The following is an 18,977-nucleotide window of genomic DNA, read 5'->3' as shown; positions in this document are numbered from 1 at the left end:
CTCACTCGTTTGCTCCCAGTCGGCTAGAGCGCGGAGCACACGAGCCGGCACGCCTTTCGTCTTTTCCGAGGCCTCCGCCAGGCCCCTCGAATCCTCATCGATGCAAGCTCCTTCTGAAAGGGCCCGCCAACTAACACTCTGTCTCTGACGAATGGCCAAAGCTGGCCTCGGCGTCGCGATCGCATGCAGTTAGTTGGCGGCCCCTATTTCCCTTTACCAGTTCCCCCTCAGTAGTACTTTTCTTTGTGTGTGTCTTCAGTTAGTCAGCTACGTCAGCTACGTGCACTGGATGGGGCAAGAAGGTCGCAAAAGGGTAAGAGAGGCGTGGGTGGCGTGAGGGAGCAATTGCGCAACTGTTTGTTCTCTTTCCCCTCTCTACCCAAAACGCAGCGGATTTGCGCGGTCGTCTGACTCGTCTCCACAGGCGCCCACTAGGCTCGTGTGTGTGTGTGCGTGTGTGTGTGTGTGTGTGTGTGGGGGGGGGGGGGGGGGGGGAGAAAGAAAGAGATGGAAAGAGGACACTTGTTCCCGGCAGGTGGCGGCAGCGCATTAAGCCGAGCGCTTCCATTCGTCTGTAGGATGGGGGCTCTGGCTGGCTGGGGGGAAATGGGACTCCGCGCTGTTCGGCTCAGACGTGCCTCGCCGTGTACTGCCTGTCTGTGGCACTGTGGTTAATCTCCCCTGTCGCTTTCGCGAGGTGATGGTGATGTGGTCACCGCTGTTAGCCGTGTTTGAGGTGCCTCGAAGACGCGCTAGTCGACGTTTGAGCCGTACGCCGTGTTGCCGGCTGCCAACGTCGGCGCAGAACTCAATCGACGTCCGCCATGCTCGACTGGTTGCTTCAAGTTGCGTCGCCGTCGCAGCAGCTCTTTGAAGAACCTTCGGCGGAGCCGAACGTAGAGCTGCATTGCATCCAGCACCATATTTTGGAGCTGTCGGAGCCATGTCGGGTGAGCGTGCTGTCATGTATTTCACTTGGTTTGTCACTGTCGAGCTCGCAGCGCAGGGAAGGCAGCACGGCCGCTGCTGCCTGCGCATTAAATGGCATATATGCATCGCTTCTGCTATAGTTTAGCGAAATGTCATGATGCACGACGCGTCTTACGTGTCCATTTTGATAGTACGCTATACTTTGACATCGTGATTTCAGTATATTTCTTCGGGGAAGATGGCCGACCGCGCCATGCACGGAGTGACATGTCACATGACAGCCTCTTGTTTTTCTCTTGCTCACGCATTCGTTGTGCTCTTTGCGTTTCAGTGAACGTTTGTGAAGATGTGTCGTTTGGTTTTAAAGCAGGGAGCTCGTGGTTGCAGTTTCAGGCGGTTCACGTTTCGCTCCTGCACGTCTTTCGACGTTTTATTTTCCGCGGACGGGGCGATTCGCGGTATCGTGGCGCCATCTGTGGGCCAAGCGGCCAACTCGCATATCCACTGACTGGCGACTCGGTTCCCTTGGCGACCTAGATTTTAATTTAAAATCGCTAGTTCGGTGATCCTTGCATTTTCATTTCTTTGCTTCAGCAAGGCTGATGCGTCTGGTACCGCGGCATAGTTAAATAGTACAGGATATGTGCGTTGGGCAGCACGGTGCATCCGTCCGCCGCGGATCTACGGATCAGCTGCGCTGAGCGAATGTAAAATGACTAGCAAGCATTCATTGAATAAAGAGCCACTCACACTACCCACAACAAGATTCTGGCTCTAGATTGTCGTTGTGTTATGCTCGGGATGGTAGGGCATAAATCCAAAGTGACGAGCTGCGCCCAAATGGATGGTATATGGCTCCTTGCCCACCGTGATTGATTCCATGCGTCCGCTTGAAGATCGTAGATGCGAGTTTGCCTATGAGTTTGCCCTTTGCCAATCAGTTCACTAAATTTGTTCAGTAAACCGGATACTCGCTTGGGAGTGCTAGGAAGCTCACATTTACAGGCCTATTAGCGTTGGAACTCGGGTACGTGGACGGCGACGTGTTTACACATGGGCGCTGCCATACTGGATGCGGTTTCGCTTGTTGTTATTTTAATTGTTGATATGAGTTTGAGATGCTGTTTTTGTAGGTTGAGGCATATATTACAAGCTAAATTATTTTGTTAGAGGAAATAATACACCATTTTCGTGTTTCCCTAGTGCAATTTTTCTGGACGACTTCGCGACCGCTGTAGCAGCGTTGTGCTCGGGTCCTGAGGGTTCTTAATCGAATTTTGAATTTGTTAGGCTTTAATTAGCTGCTTTCAAGTAGCGCAAACGTGCCCGACCGACCGCAGTGCGCCGCCGGAGCGATCGCCTCGGAGGAGTGGCGGAAATCGTGGCGCTCGCCGCCGTGAGCTCACCTGGCTAATGGGGCGGGTCTGGTGATGGACCAGGATGACTTTGATCACTCATTAATGCTCTAGTTATCGCTTCTCGGCCTTTTGGCTAAGATCAAAGTGTAGTATCTGTTCTTATCAGCTTAATATCTGATACGGGTCCTATTTGGACCCAAGATATTAAACTTATTTTTGGAATGCGGCGGAGTGCTTGAAGCTTGCTTCACCTCCGCCACGGGTTGGCCCGGTATTGCACTGCCTCCGGGATCGGCCCACTCACCCCTACGGGGGTGAGACCTTTTCAAAATCCAAAATCAGACCTGAAACATTACAATTATCAACCTGCAGATGCGTCAATCAAGCGCCTCCGCGAAACCTAAACCAGTGCTCGATGCGGCGCGAAACCGAAACCAGTGCTCTCGACAGGGTAGCTATGCAGCAGCTGACTGGGTTCACATCAAAGGCGAGTTTTTTTTTTTTTAGAAACAAGGGAGGTTGCTTGTCTGCTGCACTTCGCGATTATTTTCGAACACAGCAAATCTAGGGATGTGCAGGCGAAAATTTGCTGAGTGTATTGGATGCACGGCCCGGTATTGCACTGCCTCCGGGGTCGGCCCACTCGCCCCCACGGGGGCGAGACCTTTTCAAAATCGGATTTATAAACCTTTTACATGATATTCACTGTATATTGGACGCCGCGTCACGAGCACAGCTGTGGGTGGGCATTCCATTCGCCTACTTGCTTGCTGCTGCGAGTCAGTCGGTCATTCTTTCTTGAAGCCCTCTTTCGCTGGCAATTTGTTTGTGCTCCTAGTTGCATTCTGATCTGCTGGGTTTCGTTACTCATCATGGAAAAGTAGCACAAACCTTGTGAGGGAGATCCAAAGAGCAATGATGTTGCTATGTTGGGGCACTTACAAATGCCAGTTTTTTTTTTTCTCTCTGCAGGTGAAGCCAACAACACCTGGTTGGGGCTCATTGAATGGCTGCTCCCAGTCAGCTAGGCCTTCTGCAGCCACTGCAGTTGAGGAAATGCAGGGCCGGCTAGATGGATGGATGGTGAGAGCATTACCTTTGTGTGGTGGCGGTGGTGCCACCAAGCCCAGTATTGTTTCCCCTTACAAAATTGTCCTGTGTATTTTGTACTGTCTTGGAATTAATCTGACTCCTAGCATTCTGTTATGCCGTGCTTCTGCTTTTCAGTCTCCCGTCCATCTGCCTTGGCAGCCCCACCCTGCGAATGGCTACTTAAACAGGCGGGGAAAAAAAAAAAAATCCCTGGAGGCACAAATGAAGCAGCTCGGGGAATCACCACGGTGTCATGCAGGACCTAGACACGGCAACCAACAACTGGTGCGCAATACCACACTACACAGCACTATAACCACACCAGCAAGATCGTGAATCGGCTTGGCTCGACTTCACTTGCGATGTGAAAAGTGGAGTGCGGTGCTGTGCAGTGCGACGCTGTGGAGTGACGCGCAGTGGAGTGACACGCAGTGGAGTGCGACGCTGTGGTGTGCGACGCTCTGGAGTGTGACCCTGCAGTGTGCAACGCTGTGGAGTGAGACGCCGCGGAGTGCGACGACGCTGTGGTGTGCGACGCTCTGGAGTGTGACCCTGTGGTGTGCAACGCTGTGGAGTGACACGCAGTGGAGTGAGACGCCGCGGTGTTGTGCGACCCTGTGTTGTGCGACGCTGTGGTGTGCGACGCTGTGGTGTGCGACGCTGTGGTGTGCGACGCTGTGGTGTGCGACGCTGTGGAGTGTGACCCTGTGCAGTGCGACGCTGTGCAGTGCGACGCTGTGCAGTGCGACGCTGTGGAGTGCAACAAGCAATGCTGTGACGTGAAATGAAAAGTGCTTGGCAACTAAAATTAAGAATTTTTTAAAACTATTTAGTTTCTATCCTGTGGCACCTTGAGTACCTTCCCTGAGTTATGGGAGGTCAGGAATTTTATCTTGCTTACTTGCTTCCTGAATTTGTTGTTGGTTGACTCTATTATAGTGTGCTTCCATTAGTGGCTCTCTTCAGCTTCTTGAAATTAACTCTTCGCTACTGTGGGAAAGTGTATGATTTGGAGTGTACTGAAAGCAAAATTTTTTTTTACAAGTAACAAACCCAGCGCACATTGCATTGCATGAAATTGTAGCTTATTAGTTACACTTCTGAATGAAACAAACAGCATAGTCATGTGTGGGGAAGTACTTGAACATTTATTTGTCAAATATGCCTAAACATGAACAAAGTGTACAGAAAAAACAAAAATGACCGGCTGCACTAAGTCAGAACTTCATTAGAGGAAAACTGGAATATACAAACTTGCACATGTTTATAGCTGTCATTTGTCTCATTTTCAGCTCTGAGGCAAAATTATTGCTCTTCCTATGGCCAGTCAGGTCGGGGATGATGGCTGTGGTGCCACTGTGAAAAGCAATCACGTAATGATGTGAAGCAGAGGTAGATTTGACAGGTGCTGCATAGTGTTTTATCTTTGTTCTTGTTTTGTTCTCTGATAGAGCTTGCAGATTTTTTCTTTTTTCTTCTTCTATTGGTGACGAATGGACTGTATGGGAAAATTGTGCGTGTGGACTTTTTCTACCTCATCATACTCAAAGATACGTTGAATGAGCTGCTCCCTGAAAGCCAGCTGATCGAATTTGTCATTTTGGGCAAGCTCTGGAACATCAGGATGGTCTCTTCGGTGTGCTTGGTAGAGAATAAAACCGATTACGCAAGCGATGTCGTCAATGCAGTAGAAAAAAAGCGCTTTCCACCAAAGCATGCAAAAGCGAAAAACAGACTTTGGGAAATGGTATACGAGGCCAGAGTATATGTGTTATGTATCGTAGTACTGCTGCTCGGCACGCTATACCGCTCTACTGCCACTACGAGCGCCGCTTCACGTATAATGCCTACTGTCTGGCCCGAGCATCATATTTCGTTTAGCACCTCATCCCCGCGCATCCCCGTGGCTCCGGGCTACATGAGGACACTGAATTCTCTCAACTCCCTCTCGTCTTTCTCACGTGACTGCATGTCTACCCTGCTTGTATGCTTCTCCTCTAATAGACAGTTTCGCCCCCGACTCCAGCTGGAGAACACTTCAATGTGATTCCTTTTTTCCAACAGAGATGTAGTCTCTGCAGGTTGACACTTCCCATGTATACTTTAGCTGATTAACCTCTTCCCATGAGCAGTCATGCCGAGATCTGTTTCCTTGCCCGTCCAAAATCTTCATCCATGCATACTTATTAGTGTTCTCGCACAGGGTCTTCATCATCTCTGCAGTGAAGAACATCAACAAGATGTTGAGAGGCCGAGCGAATCTCCAAGCGCCGCTCCACTGGGATGGGCCGATTGAGACACATCGCTGTCGTCTTGGTTGTAACCTTGAGCATTTGGCAAACTGCCTTGGCTATATCTTGCGAAGACCCTGAAGCACAAAATAAACTGCTGTTATCAATTACAAACCGCATGCACCACAGAAAATGCAGAGCAAACAAAAAACAAAACAAAACTTGCGTGCGAGTACGCGGCGACGTTCCAGGCCCCTGAGACGAAGTCTCGCTGTCGGAACTAAAGTGAGGAGTTCATACGTCGTTGCCTGATTTATCACCGCTGCTTTTGTCGCAAAAAACTCCCCTGGAACTGGCCAAAATCTCTGTCGGATTTCGCTTTCAAGGAGCGCCCGGCGATGCGGACGCCATATTCGCCGGCTGACGCTGCTGTGTTGAAAATTTCATTTTTCACGGTGCCCCCTCGTGTCGAAACGCTGAAACCAACACTGCAGTAAAAAAACTGGTTGTATAGCTAGAAAATATATGCCACAGCACGTCCACAAAAATCCTGATTGAGCTTCTTGCGCGGCAGTTTTAACATTGGACGGTTACGTCCAATGGCTAATGGTGCGGTAGCGAAAATTTAACACCACAGAGAGCCAATACTAGGAGAGGAGGAGGAGGATATGCTAAAGGTTCTGCGTTGTGGGTACTTTTCCTTTCCCTACCTTAATTGTTGCGTGTCCTGACCTTGAGCTCAGTGTGTCGGTCATTAGCTACCTGTTGAGGTTAGAAAATGTAAAGTTTCACTGCTGTATGTGCATGGTGTGTCCTATCACCTAAAAAAGAAAGACAGGTTGCAGAGCAGGTGTGGAGGTAGAGATTGCAGCCCTATACAAATTAAAAGATCAGTGTTGATGTTCCAGGTGTGCGTAATACATTTCCAAAACCATGTAGAGTGCATGGAAGCTGTTGTGTACTCTATTCCTTTGACATGAGTGAAAGAATGTGTAGGGCAGACTGAAAGAGCATCATTGTAAAGTTCAGCTCTAGAAGTCCGGGAAGTCGCAGCAGTTGTTGCCTCTCTAAGAATTGCACACCAGAATTTGTGCGCCGCAAAATGCTTTAGCAGTTCAGAAGCTGTGAGAAGTGAGCAAGTGGTGCGAAATTCGTGAGGGTGACGAAAAAGCTAGACTGCGTGACCAGTGCGTATGCACTCCTTCCATATTGCTAACAAAGACTATATCTTTTAAAAGTATCTTAATGTTCACGGTTTGCTAAAATTGTTTCGAAAGTACAATTTTCCGTAATGTGCAGTGCTCGTTATGTATGATTCTCCTGCCCCGGCCCTTGCTTCCTGCGCTAGCATGTTGACTTCAAAATGCAGAACCTACAAGTCTGTCACGGATCTCCCCGGAGAACACACTCGGACCGAAAGAAAGGACTAGGCGACAGGTGTACCGACACAGACGCACATTTAATACACCCTACGTGACACACACACACTAGCACACGAAACTAACACAAAGACTATAAATACACGCGACCCGTGAACACTGCTACTAGCGTCTACTACTAGCGTTCTACTGTTAGCGGTGGGCGTTTGTGCTCACGGTTGGTTCGGTGCGGCTGGGCGTTGTACGGGTCCAGTAGCCGGCGTCACTCTCTTCCAGCCAAAGCGTCCCTGACCCGCCGGAGCCTCGGCTTCTCTGTTCTTTCACCCGTGCCTCGCTCTCCCTCGCGCTTTTATAGCCTTGGGTTTAGGCTTTAGTCCACGTAAGCCTTGTCGTCGTCTTCTCCTTCTTCTCTCCACCTCACGGAATGCTTCTTCTTCTTCTTCAGTCTTCGGTTAATCCACGTCATCCTTATCGCCAACCTCTTCGTCTTCTTCACACCCCTTTCCTTCATCATTTTATTTTAACAAAGTCCAACCTGCTGTTCTGTCTTCAGCAGTTGTGTGCACCATAGTTGCATGCCTGTTGAGCAGTGCCTTATTGTCCTTGGAATTTTGTTTCCAATATGAAAGTTATATAACTTGCATTGGCAGACAGAATACTGCATCATTGGTCTCACTACAACATGGCGTACAGACAGATCCCACCCTGCACCTCCTAAACGAAACAAGTTACCGGTAAAAAAACGAACATAAATTCCTAGGCATAACTTTTGACAGGATACTCGCTTTGCAGCTTCACATAGACGCGCTGGAAAAGAAAGCCTCCCGATGCTTGAATATACTCAAAGTACTGTCGCGAAAACACTGGGGGCTTGCTGATAGGGCGTGTCTTTTAGAAATTTACTGCTCTATAGTACGCTCTACCCCAGTGGTTAATGGCGCTCGGCTGCTGATCCGAAAGACTCTGGTTCGGCCCCGGCTGCGGCGGTCGAATTTCGATGGAGGTGAAATTCTAGAGGCCCGTGTACTGTGCGATGTCGGTGCTCGTCGGAAGAACCCCAGGTGGTCGAAATTTCTGGAGCCCTTCAATGTGGTGTCCCTCATAGCCTCAGTCGCTTTGCAACCAGGATGTATTCTGTATGGGTCCGTGATACCATCATAACTTAAACGACTGGATCCAGTGCATAATTCAGGTTTGCGTCTTTCCACTAGCGCATACAGGACATCGCCCATAAATGGCCTTTATGTAAAAACAGTTGAACCATCACTTACAGACGGAACTGTGGCCGATCTGCTCATGCATTCTGAAAATCCGTTCACTACCGAAACTTGTCTATTACCTAATATTTTCTAAGTGCCCTCCTAGAAGACTGTTTAGAAACAAACCTCAAGCTACCAGGCCACGGCTGTTGCAGTTTGAAGAGATGTATACTTCTGGGAAAATAGCGCAAAAGACGAGGACGGCAAAGAAAGGGATCAACAGGACCAGTGCTAACTCGCAACTAAAGGTTTGTTCACAGGAAGCAAGGAATACAAAGAGGGCAAACAATCAATTAACACGCGCCTAACTGAGCATGCTAATGCCTTGGAAGCTAATAAATCTACTAATCTAGTCGTCCCATGTTAGAGACTGCAAATCTTGCTTCCCTACTTTGCATCACAGTCACCCAACACACTTAACCAGAGAGATTACGGAGCCATTTTACATGAAGAACAAAAAAACTACATTGTGCATTAGCAGCCTGTCTGTATGCCTGCATGACAATGAGGTTCGGTTCCGCGTAGCTGCACGTGTGTTTGCTTTGCTTTCTTGATTGTCTGCCGTCTTTTCATTCCTTGCTTCCTGTGGATAAACCTTTAGTTGTGGGTTACCGCTGGTCCTGTTGTTTCCTTTCTTTGCTGTCCTTGTCTTTCGCACTATTTTCCCAGAAGTATGCATCACCAACTCGACCGTCTTGCCATTGTGCTGAAGAGATGTGCCAAAATCTTGCCGTACTGGACTCATTTATCCTGGCACTGCGCGAAGACTAGATCCATTAATGGCCTCCACAGTTCCGCAAAAAGACAAACTCCACAAAGCAATATATTATACCACAATTCCTTGCACTCGGTGAAAAGTACGGTGCCTTTATTATACTGATGGTTACAAAAAATATTTATGCAAGAAGCGCAGTGGTATGGGGAAATTGGGAGGAAACTAAGACTTCCACCGTGTGCATCCATCTGCACTGTCGAATGTTACGTTGTCTATGTAGTCGTAGAAAGAATAGTGAACGAGAAGCTCCCAAACGGTATTGTTTAATCCACTCTAGGAATGCATTCGCTCCGCTACTTAGTGACATAATGCACAACGTAAAATTAGCTCAAGGACAAAACCTAAAACTCTGCTGGGCACAGTCTAAAGGCAACCAGAGAGCCGGCTTCTGTACTGATTAAGGTCGTGGCAAGCAAATAGAGAAAGTAAATATACCCTTTAAAGATTGTATGCACATAAGTATATCCTAAAGCGAGGAAAAAAAATGGAAAAAATGGCGGTCTGCTTGGAGCACTGAAACAGATAACACACACTTTGTAAAGCCTGTTTTAGGTGAATGGAAGTCTGCAAGGAAGCGATTACCTCGCGCCTATCTCGCACTCGCACCTCATGCATACCTTCATACTGACAAAACAAGAAAAGCCCCAGCGTGAATTGTGCAGAGATGAGCCAACAGTAAACCATGTTTTATTTGCATACAAAAAACTTCAAACACTAAGAAAAAAGCATTTTGCAGTTCTTTTTTTTTTTACAATGAACAGACACCATTCTATCCAACATAGGTGTTAGGTGAAGATGAACTCGTAGACTTGCCATGTGTCTTTTAAGTTTTTAAAGAGGAGCTGTTTTAAACAAACTGTACATTTGATAAACTGATCAACTTATTACAACAAACAGACTTCTTTAACCACACCTAAGCCACTTTCTGGTTCCTGAGAAGGAGGCTGAGGTCATTTGATTTGTTGGGAGCCTCAGAGACCCATGCCCAGTGAAGGATGGTCGCTTAGATTACCTGACCTTGTTTAAAACTTGTACTAAATTTCTTGTTCTCTCTCGTCACTAGGTAGTACGAAATGACTTATTTAGGCACTTTTACACCATTGTTGTTTTGCCCCCTTTTTATAAATTCATGCACAAAAGATTTCTACACCTCGAGTTTGGCACATGATAGCTTAGATGCTTGTGCACCACTAAACCCAACATAACACGCATCACTGCAGTCTTGTCACCAGCTGCTACCCTTCTTCTGTGTCACTGGTAGGGACTATATTGAAAAGTAATGAGCTCCTGGGAGAGAAGATATTGCATACATTCGTATTACTCGTATTATTTTTCTCTGGAAACTGGGCTCAAACTTCGGGGTGCACCTGTTATGCGCGGAAGTAAAAAAAAAAAAGTTTTTCCGTGACCAAACTGGGGGTGTGCGTGTTACACGACCCGCTGGGGTTTGTCCAAGATGAACAAATGAAACGCTTCATAATTAAAGCAGTTTGAATGGGAGAGCTCAATTACGGCCAAAAAGAAACTCTCTGAAGCTTGACTGTGAGCAGTGTGACAAAAAGTACAAGCATGTGTGCATTGCATGACTATAAAGCCAGTACCTGGACCTGCTCCTTTCATTTTATTAGCAGAAAAAAAAAGAAATTGAGCATGGCATTAAAGTTGGTGCGTGCATGTTCTCGGAGTGTGCACCGCATTTTTCTTGCATGTGCTGATATCGTTGATAGTTCTTCTGGCAGTGTCATTTATTGCTAAAGCCTCGCCTACATTGGCCAGAGCTGTGGGTTGCAGTATGTATGACACAAATGCGCACTTTGCTCATAAAAACTGCCCACTTGTCTGCATATACATTAACATGACTTGAAATAAGAAGATCCCATTTTGCTGTTTATTGAAGGGGCAGCAAAGCCCCTCACTTTAAGGTCCAAAAAATTGATTTCTGAATATTGTTATACCGCTTGTATGCTTCGTTTCGATATGCTTCCAGAGGTTCATTGCTGAAATTGACCGGGAAGTGCTCTAGAAAAATTTTGGCAGCTATGCACATTGTGGAGAAATGCTTGAACAATAAGCGCTTGTCCCCGTTATGGTTTTGTGCCTAGATACTTGCCTTGCGGTGCAGATTTGCTTGGTCTATCTTGACCCCATTTCTTTTGTAGCACTCCTGGGACCATATGCAGGTCAAGATATGTAGGAAATTTTCTTCTCTAGTTATGTCAACGAATACTGCATTGCAAAAATTGACAAGCAAAATTTGTGCTTCACAACAAAAACAATTTCATGAATGTCTTGACCTGTAGCACGTCAGTATAGGAGCGCCATGAATGTTGAACCAGCCTTACGCTAAGTTTCCTTAGCCTTTTCACAAGATCTGGAGGAAAAGTACATTGATTACATAAATTTTTTGTACATGCAGCAGTGAGATTTTGTTAAACGGTTATAAAACCGTTTCCAGTATGCTACAGAAATTTCATGAAAATCCTTCCAGAAATGTTTGTTGGTATTGCCCTTTGTGTGCTAGCTTCATCAAGGCATGCATTTTTACTGTTTCTTATTCAAATAGTTGAGAAGCTGTAGCTCTCCGTGGAGCCACAACTGGGGTAACGCCCCTCAAACTTCATAAAGTAGCAGCAACATCTCCCCTCCTCTGCTCCCTCCTCTCATTTTCGCGGAGAAATGTCTTCATGCTTCCAAAACGGCCTGTAAGGCGGCTGCACCCAGCGGGAGGGAGGCTAAGACTGAGGGGCGACTGGGAGCAGCGTTCTTCAATAGTTGGCATTACTTTGCGAAGTTTCGGGAACTCAACCTGGGGAGCCGCACCCAGGAAGCCACACGCAGGGGACCCATTACCCGAGCAGTGCAGTGAAAGAGTGGCTGAACTGGATAATGCACAGTGCTAGTGAAAACTAAGCATGGCCCTTACGTAACACGGTGTTTATTTTCTTAATGTGAAGACTTGCTTCCCCCAATAATTGCCTTAACGTTCAAGGCTTCTTACTCCCAGGAACTCGACAATACCTCACTGCAACTGATGTGGCTGAACAGCCAGCTGCAAGACAAGTCTAAATGTGGTCAAGCTGTCTTTTCCTTTTTTCTAGCACTGAATGCTTAGCTTGCCCTCCCCATACCTTCAGAATGTGTGCATGTGGGCCTGTAAAAAGCCTTGGAATGCGTGCATCCTCCATCCCCGTTCTGGCTGCCACTTCTCAGCTCTGTCTCAAAGCGTTAATTTGTCATTCTAAGGATCCCGAGCCACAGCAGGAGCAGTCCATAAAACGTGGTGCCCCTCGAGTGCCGTCATAGAATCTCTGTTGCGCAGTGCAGTGCGCCAAATGGTTGAAAAGAATTCGTAAGGCATTTCTTTTTATCTATTCCGGCTACTTGTGCAGTGTCGGTGCAACTGCCTTTGCGAGCACACGCATTTATCCGTAGTCTGAAATGTCGGCAACACTTTCCTTCAAATAAATTTGTCTTCACCATGGTAGAGTTAAAGTTTATGAAATGAATTTGTCAAGCCACCCTTTCATCTAGGCAGTTAAACCATCAAAACTGCATCAGTCTGTCTATTGCTTCGGGTAACGAAACCGCTCTTTCATTTTTTCGCCTAGCCACACAGGTGCAGAATAGGTTGACCATCAATGATATCTTACTTGTTCTCGAAAAACTTGTCGTTTTTTTGGCAACTGAAAATTGTACAATGAGGAGGTCAGTGATTTACAGAGTGTGTTCAGCCTTTCAGTGCCTTTGTTCTTGTTGGCATGTTGACGGCTGTTCTTCCCAGTGCTTTTATTGTGACGAATGGAATCTACTAGGGGGGAGAGGTGACAGCGACTGGGCAAGAGAAGACAGTGTTTCGTGTGCGTGAAAGAGGAAGGGCAGTTAGGGCAGTGGGGCTGCATACAAGTTTGTCTAAATGTAGCAACTTGAATTTATTTTTGCGATGCGGCAGAGTACGTTTACCGCAACAGTGTGCACGTTTCCTGCTTTTTAAGTTGCACTTCGTATATTTGTTTCAGCTAGTTTGCCCTTTCCTGCAAGGGACCGATTATGCCTTACAGTATCCTTAAATAAATATGTGAGGATGCGTTTTTGCTTCACATTGTGCTGCTGCATTATTTCTAACACTTTTTGTATAATTCTTCTCAAGGTGTTACACCGGTCATGCTGTTAGATTTGGATGCTGAATTTTTTTAGACGACTTGCATTTCTATTATTGTGTTATTTAGCATACAAACAAGCGGCGGGCAGAACTTCAGCGAACAGGTTTAGTCAAACCCACAGCCAGAGACGCGCCCCGATCAAACAGCCCGAGCGATGACCACGAGTATACACAGGCGAGAAGGATCAGGTCTCGTACAGATAGGCGAAAAGAACGAAGCCACATACAGTGCTCCCTCTATCCGCATATAGCCGGCAATGCAGATAACAAGTCACTTGCAACAGTTACCACTTTGTTATGCTAGACAAAACACTCCCTGTGCTATGCGTGCAAGGGAGACATGTTGCTCCCCACTTGCAAGGTTAGAGGTTCTTAACTTTGTCACAGTACAAAATTTTTGTGACTGAGTGTTCAGTGATACTGCTGTTTTCAACTCTTGCTTTTTAATTCGATTCTTGATACCTGAAAAATGAAATAAAACAACAAAAGATATGCAATGGGCTAAGATAGAAATTAACATCTTTCATTGTTCTGGCAATATTAAATGGCAAAGCCTTCCTCAATATTACTCCAGGCCTCGTATTCTTGAAATGAGTCAAAACTGGCCAGTTTCCCAACCACAGCTGATTAGGCAAAGCAAGGAAGGTACATTGTAGGTTTTGTACAATGCTGGCAAGTTGTACTCTGTGCTGTTTAGGCTACATTCCTCCTCGCGTTTTTTACGGACGGATAGCCGTCGCGTGCACCTTAAAGGCCGCGACACTGTGTGCGGACAGACTTTCGAGCCTAAATGCCTGCCCAGACGAGTTCTTCGCGCCGTGAAGTCTACCTAGTACAGCCACAGCTTCCCGGGAAGTGCCTCCGTGGGTGGATTCAAAACGCCGAGTCGTCTAGGTATTGAATCGTGTCTGCAATATCTTCACAGCATCGAGGCAGCCGCATTTCTGCACGTCGTCTAAAGTATCGACTTCGAGGTGCACGTGACCGCTACTCGATAAGCACCTAGCCCAAGCTGAAACGCCTCCAGGCAGCAGGGTCTCGGTGCGAGTTCTCACGGGACGAAAGTTCCGCGCTGAAAAACCAAGACGCAACAATGACGCCGTGCGCTCACAGGCCCAGCTGAGCAGGCGACTGTCTCCCGGTTTCGTTCTTCGTCCGTTCCGTCACTGGTTGCCCACGCGCCGCCGCTGCATGCGCGCTAAGGCAGGGTTCACCACTAAACAGAGGGGATACCTACTAACCCCTTACGCAGTTCCCGGTGTCAGATTTCGCCGAGTGTCCGCTCTTTATGAATTTCTTTCTTTATAGCAGCAGTGTAGCAGCCATGCGTAACATCACTCGGTGTTTGTTCCAGTAATGGCTACCATGTCGAAACAGGTGAAATTGTATGTCTGCTGCAGTCACAACTGTTTTTGAACAATATAGCTAATAAAGACCCTGCAATTAGGCAAGCTACCTTGGAGGGATATGCAGTCGAAGTGACCAGGTCAAGTAGGAATTGATACATACTAATACAGCTGAAGGGCGTAAATTGGATGTGAGAAGCCACTCATACCAAACAAGTGCTTAGTGAGACTTTTGCAGCTTGCAGTCAACACATCTGCTGCAACCAGCAGCCTGGGCACTTTGTGAGTGGATCCGAGATATGTGAACAAAACTGAGCTTTGTGTGTGTAATGAGCCTGAAAAAAAAGCAAAGCAGCTCTTTGAGATGCAAATATATTGCGTTAAAAAATGTGAGAGGAGCAAAGAAAGCTACCAGTGCATGAATGTTTTCCAAAGCTGGCAAACAGGATGGCAACTTTTGAGGAAGGGCTGCAGTGCAATGATGAGCAATATAAAAGGGAGCACTTGCTTTGACTTCAAGAACAGGATTTGTTTTTGCTACTGCGCTGAACCTGGAAAGGCCGGAAGTAGACTGTGCATGTAGAGGAAGGCTACAAAGAAAAATGTTTTTTCGTACCTTGGATGAGAACACCGCATATTTTGGGAACAATGTGCTGTCTTGAATTTTTTTTTTTTTTTTGTGCCAGGTTAGCTGAACATTTTTCTTTCCAAATAGACTCGTGACATGGGTTAGCATCCACGTAATTATTGGCCACAGCAGTGTTCTCCGAGTGCATTATTCAGGCAGCAAGTGGAATGAAAAGTGCCACTTCTCGTGGTCACGGAAGTGGCAAAAAGTGATTCGCTCTGCAACTTCGTAAATGGAATAGACCCAGTGTTTCCGGTAGCGCATTTACGATAACGCCCGAACAAGTATAGCTCCTTTCAGTAACACTCTCTGTTTTTACTCCTAATGATGCGGATATAAAAACCTTGCATTTTGGTCTCCTGGGTTTAGTTACTTTTCACGAGAAGGTACCATAAACTATGCGTGCCAATTTTTAGAACCATGCAACGTACGTCCCACTTTCCCACTATCCTTAGCTTCCCGGACAGATTTAGAACTGTGTGGGAGGGAGATCCAAAGAGCACCGATATTTGTCGGTTAGTGGGGTGTCTGCAATCCAGGCCATCTAGATAAGGACCCATTGACGTCTGCAGCTTACGTGGGCCATCCGGATGAGACTGCCGACATCAGCAGAAGCTGCTTTCAGTCGGTGCAGACCTTCTGCAGCAGGCGCCGCCGAGGAGTAAATGCAGGTTACTTCAGTTCTTGGGCACCAAACGCTACACAGTTAGTGTTTCAGTTATTGCCAAAAGCCAGGGATGAGAGAAAGGCCACGAAATCCAAAGCAGGCTTGCAAGCTCTGGGATGACTAAAAGACCTAGTGGAAGAAGGCCGACTCATAGGAGACATAGGAGGAGATTGTGGACTGACTTCACAAATTTCACCAGTGAAAACAAAATTTTAGATATTCGCATTTGAATATTTGGGTGCACACTGTGGAGGAAATGCGTCCTCCGACGGCGCGATCATTTAGGCCAGACGAAACCAGCGCTCGACGCGGCGCGTACCCGCAGGTGTTCGATGTGTCGCGCGATGCCGCTACGGAGTTGGAATGCCGCACTGCTTAACGTGACTTTTATGGCTTGCTGCCAACACATCCGCTGAAACCAGCAGCCTGCGCACTTTGTGAGTGGGCCAAACAAAACCGAGCTTCGTGTGTGTAATTAGCTTGAGGAAAGCAAAGCAACACCTTGAGGCGAAACTGTTTTAACTGTTTTGTCATGAAAAAAAAAAAAAAAGGCATACATTGCAAGTGCAGTGACCCTGAGGTTGTGAGGAGCGCAAAGAAAGTCGGCAATGCATGAATGTTCTCCAAAGCAGCCAAACGAGATGGCAATTTTCGAGGAAGGACTGCAGTGCAGTGACAAACAGTTTAAAAGGGAGCACTTGTTCTCAGCTGAGGAATCGGTTTTTTTCTCACGCCGTATGCAGTGTATGCAGTGTATGCAATGTATGCAGTGTTCTCACGCCTGGCGTGAGAACACTGCATACATTGTGAAGAGTGTTCGTTCAGAAAGTTTTATTTTCTGCGTTCACTCTAAATGCATGTAACACCCTCTGAACCGCGGTGCAAGAACATATTCTTATGCCTACGGGGAATTTGCGGTGCCGATCGCAGCGCCATAACACACTGCTTAGCGAGAGCGTCGCCTTCAGGCACTTATTGGCGCGAGCCTCCGCACTCTGTCGAAGGCGCACGGGCCGTGCGTCACCTATCTGGACTACGCTGAGAGAAGCTATAGGCAATGAATGCCGTCAGACAAACACAGGCATCTAATCGCGCAGGCTGTATTCTCGCGTTTGCAGCGGCCCAAGCGGCTGACAAAAGCAGTCTGGAGTCGCCGAATGGAACGACTGCAGTGCCGCCTTCGCAGCGCAGGTTCCCCATGCCGTGCTCTGAACTCTTGGCTGGAGTAGTGCTCCGTACGAGTGCATTATTAAAGCACCAGGTGGCAAGAAAAATTTGTGCATGGAATAGATTCAATGTGTGTGTTATGGCGTTTATGGTAATGCCTCAACTAGCATAGCATCTTTCAGCAAAGTTTTGTTTTTAGTCCTAAGTGCACAGATATATTTAAAAACTGCATTTTGATCTGCTGGGTTTTATTAATCCTCATGAAAAAAAAAACCCGTAATGTGCATGCCACTTTTACTGCTGTGTGTGGCTCTGAACACATTTGCAAGTGCATATTGGGGGAGGTGAAACACCATCAATATTTGTAGGTTAACGTTGGAGCACTTATAAGTGCTAATTTTTCTCTGCAGGTCAAGCCAGTAGGGTTGTCTACCTGCAACCCAGGCCACCTAGTCGGGGCCCATTGATGCCTGCAACTTGACAGTATCACCCAGATGAGACTGCTGATGTCAAGAGAGGCTGCTCCTAGTCGGCGCAGGACTTCTGCAGTAGCTGCCACTGAGGAAATGCAGACTACTTCAGTTTCCTGGCACCAACCACTGCTGTGCAAAACCAACGGATGGACATGCTCACTCACGTGATGTCCTTTGCATCCTGTCCATCTGAATTTTAGCTGTCTTTTTCTTATTCACAAAGCCAGCAGCACTTCACATGCTGGTTAAAGTACTCGTTACTGCATTCTTCATTGTGTGTGGGCTGGTACGGGTAAAGAAATACAGCTGCATTTGACACTACTTTACATAAAAAGAAAATGCCAGAGCTAGTCGTGTGTGGAATTGCATACTTTTGGTTGTACCACTCAAGGTACCGTGCTGCTCTGCTGTGACTCCATAATTGTGTGCTGCGAGGTCGTAGTTCTGGAACACTTGCTCCCCGGGACGTGCCAATCTTGTAGGCCATGCAGACACCAAAACAAATGCAGGCTAGAGTTGCTCTTTGGTTTAAGCTATGTTGACGAGGTAAAAGTCCTGCCACTTTTTGTTAAAACCATCTTGTTCTTGCCCATGTTCTAGTTGGTTCTAGTTGCGAGTTTTGTTCTACTTGTTGAAGAAGTGTATCTGTGCAGGAAGTGTACCACGTCGTGCAACTGCCACATTAGGCAAGCGCAGTGCTAGAGAGGATTGACATGCCCTCTACCACAAGTTTCTGACAAACGCAGTTTGGCAAGCAGTGAGGCTTAGTAGCCTATCTAAACAGGTTTCTGGGAACTTAATAGCAAGGTGGCAGCCAAGTTTAACATTACAAACATGTCCTTTGTATTTCAAAGGTGAGTACCATAGGAAAACAGCCGAGGTTGGAGTTCACTGCAATTGCAAGTATCTTCAAACGATCTCACTTCTAGGGATAAGGAAAGAACTCTTTAAAGCAGGTAGCCTTGGAGGGAACAGAGTCTGTTGCACTAGGTAGGAAAAAGCAGTGGAACAAATGTAGCTGTTTTCAAGAAAGAGCACCCACTGCTGCCTGCATTGGACATCTGAAATCGTCACAGTGCAACAAATGCCATGAAGCATAATCTGCATCTGTAAAACCATGTAACATTCGTGCCTTTTTACTGCTTTGTGCAGCTCTGAACATATTTTTAGAGGGTGGCCAATACATTATACAGCTGGCATAAAGCAAGTCCATTAGAGTAAGATGTACCCAAAAACGGAAGTGGCGTTTGTAGATTTGCACGTCGTGTTTGCCGATTTGGCTGTGCCCAGGTCAAGCCCATCGGTTCTGATATGCACCCGGGCCCTCGCCAAAGGCCTGCTGATATGTCTTCTGTCCCACGAGGAGCCTTGGACGATACTGTCAGCATAAGCCGCTGCTACTCCCAGCCAATGTAGGCACGTTCAACTGCAGCATCCATTGGCAAGCAAGAAGTGCATGCTGCTTTGATTCCTCGGCCCCAACTGCCACAGGACCAAACGTTCTTCACGGCTA

General features: G+C 47.1%; 1 protein-coding gene and 1 non-coding gene across 2 annotated transcripts; both read left to right on the top strand.

Moving 5' to 3' along the window:
- The first annotated feature begins 572 nt into the window (after window positions 1-572).
- On the top strand, window positions 573-6,374 carry LOC144128400 (uncharacterized). Its single transcript, XM_077661779.1, has 3 exons — window positions 573-950; window positions 3,261-3,371; window positions 3,516-6,374. The coding sequence occupies exons 1-3, from the start codon at window positions 825-827 to the stop codon at window positions 3,714-3,716; spliced, it is 438 nt and encodes a 145-aa protein (XP_077517905.1). The 5' UTR covers window positions 573-824; the 3' UTR covers window positions 3,717-6,374.
- Window positions 2,402-2,593, top strand: LOC144130681 (U2 spliceosomal RNA). The gene has a single exon (XR_013314179.1). It is a non-coding gene; the product is annotated as a U2 spliceosomal RNA (small nuclear RNA).
- Window positions 6,375-18,977: the final 12,603 nt, after the last annotated feature.

The sequence above is a fragment of the Amblyomma americanum genome, chromosome 4, assembly GCF_052857255.1.
Source record: "Amblyomma americanum isolate KBUSLIRL-KWMA chromosome 4, ASM5285725v1, whole genome shotgun sequence".
Classification (NCBI taxonomy): Eukaryota; Metazoa; Arthropoda; class Arachnida; order Ixodida; family Ixodidae; genus Amblyomma; species Amblyomma americanum.
The sequence above is the reverse complement of the archived record's forward strand: the minus strand, read 5'-3'. Positions and strand labels throughout refer to the sequence as shown.

What these genes read in the sequence shown, in the direction of transcription:
- LOC144128400 (XM_077661779.1), top strand. Translation starts at nt 825, where the DNA reads ATGCTCGACTGGTTGCTTCAAGTTGCGTCGCCGTCGCAGCAGCTCTTT. An exon ending in AGCTGTCGGAGCCATGTCGG is followed by an intron (nt 951 to 3,260) that starts GTGAGCGTGCTG and finishes TTCTCTCTGCAG; the next exon opens with GTGAAGCCAACAACACCTGG. An exon ending in GCCGGCTAGATGGATGGATG is followed by an intron (nt 3,372 to 3,515) that starts GTGAGAGCATTA and finishes TCTGCTTTTCAG; the next exon opens with TCTCCCGTCCATCTGCCTTG.